A 10,384-nucleotide genomic window follows, 5' to 3' on the forward strand; every position below is an offset into this window, starting at 1 on the left:
ATTTGGTTGATAAGGCACAGATTCTGAACTAAGCTCTAAGCTCTAAGACCTGTCCAATTTTTGAACAGGTAAAATGGGGGAATTGTAAGGAGAGTTTATAGGCATTAAAAGCTCATGCTGTAATAGGCAAGTGATAACAGGCTTTAATCCTTTTTTTTTTTTTTTGAGGCAGAGTCTCATTCTGTCACCCAGGCTGGAGTGCAGTGGCGTGATCTCGGCTCACTGCAAGCTCCGCCTCCTGGGTTCATGCCATTCTCCTGTCTCAGCCTTCTGAGTAGCTGGTACTACAGGCACCCGCCACTGCACCCGGTTAATTTTTTGTATTTTTAGTAGAGATGGGGTTTCACCGTGTTAGCCAGGATGGTCTCGATCTCCTGACCTCGTGATCTGCCCACCTCCGCCTCCCAAGGTGCAGGGATTACAGGCGTGAGCCACCACGCCTGGTGCTTTAATCCTTTTAAAGCATGCTGTGGGATGGGATATTGGTGTTGAGTGGTGTAAGGGTGATTAGGTTTTAATGGGATGGGATGGTAAGGGGTGAATGATCGGTCGCCAAGGAGGGAGTAGAGGTGTCCTATACTTGTGTATCAAGGTGGGGAGATACAAGGGGAGGATGTGAAGGAGGCTTAGAACTGGGGAAAAGGGCAGCAATGAGGTGTGGCTGTAGTCCAGAAATAGTCAGGGAAGCAGATAAGTTTGTTAAAATATCTCAGCCTAATAAGGGAACTAGGTAGGTGGGGATAACTAAAAAAGAGAGCATAAAAGAAAATTGTCCAAGTTGGCACCAGAGTTCGGGAGTTTTAAGAGGATTAGAAGCATGGCCATCAATACCCACAACAGTTATGGACGTAAGAGAAACAGGCCTTGAAAAGAAGGTAATGTGGAGTGGGTAGCGTCCATATTGATTAAGAAGGGGACGGACTTACCCTGCACTGCAAGAGTTATCCAAAGCATCTATGATGGTCCAGGAAGCTTGGAGGTGATCGGACAGCGTCAGTCTTCAGCCCCTACGTCGAAAAGATGTGGGAAGTTGTCAGAGAGACTTGGGCCAGAGTTCCAGGGGCTCTGGGTGTGGCTGCTGGGTGAGTTGGACAGTCTGATTTCCAGTGGGGTCCTGCACAGATGGGAAAAGGTTTAGGAGGAATTCTGGGCTGAGGGCATTCCTCAGCCCAGTGGCCAGATTTCCAGCACTTGAAGCAAGATCCTGATGGAGAAGGTCCTGTAGGAATGCTTGCCTGCTGCAGCTTAGGCATTTGGAAGTTCGTGTGTGCTGGAGATGTGGCTGGGGTTTTTCTCACAGTGGAGGCAAAGAATTGCAACTCAGAAATATGTTGCTACTTGGCTGCCTCTACTCTATTATTGTACACCTTGAAGGCGGGTTAATTAAGTCCTGTTGTGGGGTTGGAGGGTCGGAATTTAATTTTTGGAATTTTATTTAACGTCGGGAGCAGATTGGGTAATAAAATGTACATTGAGAGTAAGATGGCCTTTAGACCTTTTAGGGTCTAGGGCTGTAAAGCGTTTTAGGGTTGCTGCCAAACGAGCCATGAACTGGGCTGGGGTTTTATATTTGATGAAAAAGAGCCTAAACGCTAACTGATTTGGGAGAGGTCAGATAAAGAAAAGGGAGCATTAACCTTGACTATGCCTTTAGCTCCAGCCACCTCTTTAAAAGGAAATTGTTGGGCAGGTGAGGGAGGGCTAGAAACTGTAAGCCGGACCAGGTGTGAGGAGAGGAGGTGATAAAAGGATTATAGGGTGGAGGAGCAGAGGCTGAGGAAGAATTGGGACCTGGCTCCACCTGGCGAGGAGCAGCCTGGGGAGGAGGAGAGAGATCAGATGGGTCCGTAGAAAAGGAAGATTGGAAAGACTCAGTGATGCTTGGGATTGGGACTGAGGGGAGAGGCGGGAGGGAAAGAAGGAAGATTTGGGACGAGTTGCATTGGGAACAGAAACTAGGGAGGGACTGATGTGTAAAAGAATGCCTGGACGTCAGGCATCTCAGACCATTTGCCCATTTTATGACAAGAATTATCTAGATCTTGTAGGGTGGAAAAATCAAAAGTGCCATTTTCTGACTATTTGGAACAACTGTTGAGTTTGTATTGGGGTCAAGCGGCATTGTAGAAGAAAATTAGGCATTTAGGTTTTAGGTCAGCTGTGAGTTGAAGAGGTTTTAAGTTCTTGAGAACACAGGCTAAGGGAGAAGAAGGAGGAATGGAGGGTGGAAGTTTGCCCATAGTGAAGGAGGCAAGTCCAGAGAAAAGAGAGGGTGGAGACACAGAGAGAAGGAGTGGGGGGTGCTTGCCCCCCAAAAGTGGTGCTTGCCATGAAGGGTTAAGGATCAAGGCAGGCATCCCCGTGGTGATCAGACACCTCTGAAACGTGGGTGAATAATCAAGCAGGCGTCCCCACAGTGATTAAACTGTCTTCCCTTGTCTGTGGCAGGTGCCAGAGTCTTGGGTTCACGGTGTCTCCTCTGTCTCTACCAGAAAAGGAAAGGAATTGAAATTAAGAGAAAGGAGAGATTGAAGGATGGTGCCAAGATTGAAAGGAGAAAGAGGTTGAGGGATAGTGAGAGAGGTTGGAGAAGAGAGTAAAGAGAGGCCGCTTACCCGATTTAAAATTGGTGAGATGTTCCTTGGGCTGGTTGGTCTGAGGACCAGAGGTGGATCTTTCTCACGAAGCAAAGAGCAGGAGGGAAGGGGATTGATCTCCCAAGGGAGGTCCCCTGATTCGAGTCATGGCACCACATTTCACGCACGTCCATGTGAAGAGACCACCAAACAGGCTTTGTGTGAGTAATAAAGCTTTTTAATCACCTGGGTGCAGGCGGGCTGAGTCGGAAAAGACAGCCAGCAAAGGGAGATAGGGGTGGGGCCATTTTATAGGATTTGGGTAGGTAATGGAAAATTACAGTCAATGGGGGTTGTTCTTTAGCAGGCAGGGGTGGGGGTCAGAAGGTGCTCAGTGGGGGAGCTTCTGAGCCAGGAGAAGGAATTTCACAAGGCAATGTCATCAGTTAAGGCAGGAACCAGCCATTTTCACTTCTTTTGTGATTCTTCACTTGCTTCAGGCCATCTGAATGTATACATGCAGGCTTGTGCTCAGAGGTCTGACAGAAATCTCTCCTGTTTTATTTCTCAGTGAGGTTATTTGGATTTTCTCTCTTCTTTTCTTGGTTAATCTTGCTAATGGTCTATCAATTTTATTTATCTTTTCAAAGAACAAGCTTTTTGTTTCATTTACCTTTTGTATATTTTTTCTGTTTCCATTTCATTTAATTCTGCTCTGATCTTGGTTATTTCCTTTCTTCTGCTGGGTTTGGGTCTGGTTTGTTCTTGTTTCTCTGTCCCTTGAGATGTGTCCTTAGATTGTCTGTGCTCTTTCAGACTTTTTGATGTAGGCATTTAGGGCTATGAACTTTCCTCTTAGCACAGCCTTAGCTATATCCTAGAGGTTTTGATAGATTGTGTCACTATTGTCATTCAGATTGAAGAATTTTTTAAAATTTCCATCTTGATTTTTTTTTTTTGACCCAATGCTCATTCAGGAGCAGGTTATTTAAATTCCAGGTATTTGCATGGTTTCGAAGGTTCTTTTTGAGTTGATTTCCAGTTTTATTCCACTGTGGTCTGAGAGCATGCTTGATACGATTTCAATTTTCTCTTGTCACCTAGTCTGGAGTGCAAATGGTGTGATCTTGGCTCACTGCAACCTCTGCCTCCCAGGTCCCAGCAATTCTCCCGCAAATCACCTGGGTGCAGGTGGGCTGAGTGAGAAGAGTCAGCAAAGGGAGATAGGGGTGGGGCCATTTTATAGGATTTGGGTAGGTAATGGAAAATTACAGTCAAAGGGGATCAGCCTTCTGAGTAGCTGGAATTACAGGAACATGCCACTACATCTGGCTAATTTTTTGTATTTTTAGTAGAGACAGGTTTTCATCATGCTGGCCAGGCTGATCTGCAACTCCTAACCTCAAGTGATCCACCAGCCTTGGCCTCCCAAAAGTACTGGGATTACAGGTGTGAGCCACTGCACCGGGCCTATTTTACATTTTAACAATTGCTACTGAGGTCAACTGTCTTTTAATTTATTTGTAGCCTATTCAGGCTTCTTGTCAGTTTAACAAAACAAAGCAAAACAGCTTCTGAGATAGAATTCATATCCCATACAACTCACCCATTTACAGTGTACAATTCAGTGGTTTGGAGGCAGTGGACCTCCCCAGTGGCCATAACCCATCTGCTGCTCTTAGATGGGCCCGAGGATTCTGCCCTGTGTCCCCTTCCCCATCCCGAGGTCGGTTCCTGGTGTCACATTGGCATTTACATCTTTAGCTACCGAGGATTCCGGGGCCAGGGCTTGGTCGCAGGCTGTGGCCTCCACTGGGCTGGCTCCAGTCACAACCAAGGGTTATCTCAGATGTCCCTCCTGCCCACAGGGCTGCACACTCTGCCAAGAGACTCTCTACAGCCCTCAGCAAAGCGTGTCCTTGGCCTCAGGCTCAGGGGAAAGTGGGGTGGGGACAGGGTCACGCCATCCATGAAGGACAATAGTGAGACCTGAGCTCATTCTGCCCCCGGGAACCTAGAAGGTGCTCAGCAAATACTTGTGGAAACATTAGCAGGCAACGTTGAGGGGCACTGATTTTGTGCTAGGAGCTGTGATCTGCCTTTTCCATTCTCACGTCTCCCTCTGTGACCCTCTCAAGAACCACGGCAATTAGGTGTTATCGTTAACTTCTGAAAGGCTCAGAGACATTAAGTAACTTACCCATGGTTGCACAGTAAATAAATAAACTAATGAACATCGCACCGTCCAAGAGCTACAGGTGCCGTCGCCCATCAAGGTTCTCTCTGCAAAGGTCTCGGCCCCTTCCTCTGCCCTGACTATGCCAGCTGGGCACATTGAGAGTGGAAATAGAGCCACAGTTGCTCATCTTGACCTGTGAACCCTGAAGAGTGAGGAGAGGAGAGGAGAGGAGAGGAGGGAGATGAAGATTTAGCATAGAGACCCTAGGTGGGGCCATGGGTGGCATGGGACCACTGTGGCTGGGTCCTAGGAGGACTTCCTGGTGGAGGCAACACTTGCCACCAGGATCTTGCTGATATTTTCATCCTGTGACCTTCCCCTGGGGATCTTTTTTCCTGATCAGGTAACTCCCTGCTAGCCCATTCCAGTAACCACACACCAAAGCTTCAGACAGCCTTGACTTGTCCAACATGTTCCCAAGCCGGCTGTGCAGTGTGGTCCCTGGGGGCATGGCCCTGGAAGAACAGGACAGACACAGAGCAGCTCTAGATCCTGGCAGTGAGAAAAAGGTAGGTGTCGTAATTAGGACGTGCAGCCCTGCCCCACGCCTATTGGGTAACCCTGAGCATCACCCCAATGATTACCCCATTGCCAGGCGTGGGCACGGGAGTTGGTTTGGGAGCTGCCAGGCTCCCGGGAGGATTGCAGTCAGCAGAGCAGGGCTGAGGCCTGGGGGTAGGAGCAGAGCCTGCGCATCTGAAGGCAGCATGTCCAAGAAAGGGGGTGGAGGTGCAGTGAAGAACCCAGAGGCAGAGCCCACGCTGGGGTATGTGGGGGCACAGGGGTGAGGGCCGGGCAGAGGGAGCTCAAGGTAAAGGGCACTGGTGGGAACCAGGGGCATGGAGGGAAGGGGATGTGTGCCCATGGCACGTGGATCGGGGGGCGAGACTACCAAGGGGCCTGTGGCTGCAAGGCCACGGGCACAGGACTTGCTCAGGAGAGGGAGGTGGGCACTGGTGTCTCTGAGCCTCACCTTGCCCTGTGGCAGGCTCCCGGAAAGCACCCCCGGAAATGAAGCCTGTTCCCCAGGAGCCCCAGGGATGGGGACAGACCCTGTCCTCCCTTTGAGGAGCTCCCAGGTTAGGGGAGAAGGCAGCTGTGTGGACAGAAAAGGACTCGGTGGGGGGCACCAGGGCTGTAATCAGGAGGTGCCGGAGAATCGGGGATTGGAAGCAGAGAGCTTCTTGGGAGTTGAGGCAAAAGTCGGATCTTTGGTTTCAGATTTTAAAAGCAACATGCATTGCTTGTTTCTGGTTCTAGAAATACTACATTCGCATTTAGAAAGTCTGGAAACTGCGGCCGGGCGCAGTGGCTCAAGCCTGTAATCCCAGCACTTTGGGAGGCCAAGACGGGCGGATCATGAGGTCAGGAGATCGAGACCATCCTGGCTAACGGTGAAACCCCGTCTCTACTAAAAAATGCAAAAAACTAGCCGGGCAAGGTGGCGGGCACCTGTAGTCCCAGCTACTCAGGAGACTGAGGCAGGAGAATGGTGTAAACCCGGGAGGCGGAGCTTGCAGTGAGCTGAGATCTGGCCACTGCACTCCAGCCTGGGCGGCAGAGCGAGACTCCGTCTCAAAAAAAGAAAAGAAAGAAAGAAAGTCTGGAAACTGCAGGAAGATGTTGAGAAGACAGTGAAAGGCCCAAGGCACACATTGGCATGTGGTCACTGTAGTCACAGGGCTGGTGTGAGGAGAGGGGCTGGGGGGCCTCCCTCCTCACACTGAGGCTGTGAGGAGGGCAAATCAGGTCATCTCTCAGAGCCTCGGTTTCCCCGTCCTTCCAACTGGGTAATAATAATAGCTGTGAGGCTTAAATGAGATGTGCATGCCAGCTGCCTGGCCTCAGATGCCAGCTCTGACTTCCTTCTGGGCCCTGTACCAGGCATGGCCACTGCCAAGGGAATGAGTCCCTCTCCACATGACAGGTCCCATCAGGCCTCCACTTGCCGCTGTGTCTTATTTCTCAGCATCTACCCCCACAGGGCTTTTGCACATGTTGGTCCCTCTGTCCAGATCGCTGGCCCTCCAAGAGGCCCTCCCCTACGACTTCCCCATGGCAGTCAGAGCCAGGGGTTGGTCTCTGGCCACCTCTGGAAGAAATCCAGGCCACACCGATCATGTTTCTAATGATATAATTGTTCCATGTGTGGACTGTGAGCTCCGTGAGGGTTGGCCAAGTCTGGAGTGACCCAGGTCCAGTCAGGAACTGCCTGGTGAGCAGCCGGGGGTCCCCAGTGTAAACGCAGAAAATCTGAGACAGGTCTTAATTAATTTAGAAAGTTTATTTTGCCTGTAATCCCAGCACTTTGGGAGGCCGAGGCGGGTGGATCACAAGGTCAGGAGATCGAGACTATCCTGGCTAACACGGTGAAACCCCGTCTCTACTAAAAATACAAAAAATAATCCAGGTGTGGTGGCGGCGCCTGTAGTCCCAGCTACTCGGGAGGGTGAGGCTGGAGAATGGCATGAACCCGGGAGGTGGAGTTTGCAGTGAGCCGAGACCACACCACAGCACTCCAGCCTGTGCGACAGAGCGAGACTCTGCCTAAAAAAAAAAAAAAAAAGTTCATTTTGTGGCCAGGTGTTGTGGCTCACGTCTGTAATCCCAGCACTTTAGGAGGCTGAGACAGGTGGATCACTTGAGGACAGGAGTTTGAAACCAGCCTGGCCAACATGGTGAAATCCTGTCACTACTAAAAGTTACAAAAATTGGCTGGGCAAGGGGGCACACGCCTGTAATCCCAGCTACTCTGGAGACTGAGGCAGGAGAATCACTTGAACACAGGAGGTAGAGGTTGCAGTGAGCCGAGATCACGCCACTTGCACTCCAGCCTTGGTGACAGAATGAGACTCCATCTCAAAGAAGAAAAAAAAAAGTTTATTTTGCCAAAGTTGAGGACGTGCACCTGTGACACAGCCTGGGGATGTCCTGACGACATGTGCCCAAGGTGGTCGGGGCACAGCTTGGTTTTACACATTTTAGGGAGACAGGAGATGTAACGAGGCTGGGCGCAGTGGCTCACGCCTGTAATCCCAGCACTTTGGGAGGCCGAGGCGGGCGGATAACCTGAGATAGGGACTTTGAGACCAGCCTGACCAACATGGTGAAACCCCGTCTCTACTAAAAACACAAAATTAGCAGGGCATGGTGGCGGTCACCTGTAATCCCAGCTACTCGGGAGGCTGAGGCAGGAGAATCGCTTGAACCTGGGAGTCGGAGGTTGCAGTGAGCCGAGATGGTGCCACTGCACTCCAGCCTGGGCAACAAGAGAAACTCTGTCTCAAAAAAATATATATATATATAATATATATATACACACACATACATATAAACACACACACATACATAAAATACATATATATATATTATACATACACATTATATATATATATATGTGAAGTACATTGGTTCCATACAGAAAGGCAGGGACATCTGGAAGCAGGGGGTGGGGGTGGGGGTTCGGGGAGCTTCCAGGTCGTAGGTAGGTGAGAGACTGCATTCTTTTGAGTTTCTGATGAGCCTTTGCAAAGGAGGCAATCAGAATATGCATCTATCTTGGTGAGCAGTGGGGGGTGGCTGTGAATAAAATGAGAGGCAGGGGCCGGACCGGGTAGTTAACACCTGTAATCCCAACACTTTGGGAGGCTGAGGCTGGCGGATCACCTGAGGTCAGGAGTTCAAGACCAGCCTCAACTTGGAGAAACCCCGTCTCTACTAAAAGTACAAAATTAGCTGGGCGTGGTGGTGCATGCCTGTAATCCCAGCTACTCGGGAGGCTCAGGCAGGAGAATTACTTGAACCTGAGAGGCAGAGGTTGTGGTGAGCCAAGATTGCGTCATTGTACTCCTCCATCCTGGGCAACAAGAGTGAAACTCCGTCTCAGAAAAAAAAATAAATAAATAAATAAAGGGGAGGCAGGTTGACCCTGATCAGTTTCCAGCTTGAATCTTCCTTTTAGCTTAGTGATTTTGGGGGTCCAAGATATTTCCCTTTCCCACCAGTCAGCCCCGCCCCAGCAAGCGCCTGGACCCCTGCCCTGCAGCAGGTGGGCGGGACAAGAAAGCACCTTGGATGAGAGGCAGGGCTTGGGTCCAGCTCCAGCCCCGGTCTGTTTCCTCATCCGTTTCCTCATCCGTCAGGCAGATGCTGCTGGCTCCGTGATTATTTCACTGAGCACCAGATGTGCACACGTGAGGACAGGCGATGACAGCTCAGAAAGGGCAGGGGTTCCTCTGCCCCACCTGCCTCCCCTGGGAAAGTTGTGACCACGGTGAGGCCAGGTTCCTGGGATGAACAACGGGACATCTGTGTGCCATAGCTCATCCCAGACTCCTCCAATCTGGGCCTTGGTTCAGGGCGGAGACGATCATCCCTCCAGAGGTACCAGGGAGCATTGGAAGAGGTTAGAGCTGAGCTGATGTGACCAGGAGCTGCTTGAGCGCCAGGTGGAGGCTGCTGATGCTTGAATTCCAGGCACAGCTTTGGGGCAGGGCCCTGGAACCCGAAGACCTGGAAGCGCTGCAGGCCAAAACTGCCCGCTACTAGAGAAGGGCCCAGGACCCACCCAGGTTGTAGCCCAAGACAGGGCTTGAGCAAAGACAGTAGATGAATATTTGCGAAGCCCTGGATGCTGCTTCCTCCCTCAGGCCCTCACACGGGGGTGCCGGACACTGAGTGTGGGGGTCCTGTGCCAGGAATGGTGGCGACGCTGCCCAGGGGAGGGAGGCTGCATCTGCAGGTGTGGCCGGGAAGGTGCCCAGCATGGCTTCCTGTCTCCCCACATTCTTCAGCTGGGACCTGAGCCAGGCAGGGGCTGCTCTCCTCATCTTGTCATTCATAAGGACAGGGACTTCTGCCATTGGTTCAGCTGGCTCTGTCACTGTCCCTGCATCACATATGACAAGAGTGCCTGGTGCGGTGCAAGTGCAGATGGTGCACTGGCCTCCAGGACACTCACTGGGGATGCCAAGGCCCTGCTAACCACTCACCTCCACTGCCCTCAGCAATGTGAGTCTGAGGCAGCAACCCTGGGCATGGCCTGTGACCTGCAGCTGAGGGATGAGATAACTGAAGTCCACACATAGACAGACACACAACACACATGGACACAAACAGCCATACACATACAGACACCCATACACACACAGACACACATACACACACAGACACACATACACACACAGACACACATGGGCACAGACACCCATACACACACAGACACACAGATACCCATACACACACAGACACCCATACACACACAGACACCCATACACACACAGACACACATACACGTACAGACACACATGGGCACAGATACCCATAAACAGACACAGATGGACACACCCATACACACGTATACACCCATAAACACACACAACACACATGGACACAGACACCCATACACACACAGACACACACACAGACACCCATACACAGACACACAGATACACTTACACACACGACACACATGGAGAGAGACACCCATACAGACCCCCATGCACAGAGACACACACAGAAACACAGACACCCATACACACACAGACACCAGTACACACACAGACACACA

General features: G+C 50.8%; 1 protein-coding gene across 2 annotated transcripts in view; it reads left to right on the forward strand.

The window, feature by feature from the left end:
- The first annotated feature begins 5,176 nt into the window (after positions 1–5,176).
- ALDH3B2 (aldehyde dehydrogenase 3 family member B2) overlaps positions 5,177–10,384 on the forward strand; it is an 11,907-nt gene continuing 6,699 nt past the window's right edge. The window contains exons 1-2 of one of the 2 annotated variants that reach the window (XM_026447679.1): positions 5,177–5,324; positions 5,411–5,581. In XM_026447679.1, the coding sequence (XP_026303464.1) occupies positions 5,523–5,581 (59 nt within the window). In that variant the 5' untranslated portion in view covers positions 5,177–5,324; positions 5,411–5,522. Of the gene's footprint in view, positions 5,582–10,384 lie in introns of both variants that reach the window. The other variant, XM_026447678.1, reaches the window with a different exon arrangement.

This window comes from Piliocolobus tephrosceles, chromosome 13 (assembly GCF_002776525.5).
Source record: "Piliocolobus tephrosceles isolate RC106 chromosome 13, ASM277652v3, whole genome shotgun sequence".
Taxonomy (NCBI): domain Eukaryota; kingdom Metazoa; phylum Chordata; class Mammalia; order Primates; family Cercopithecidae; genus Piliocolobus; species Piliocolobus tephrosceles.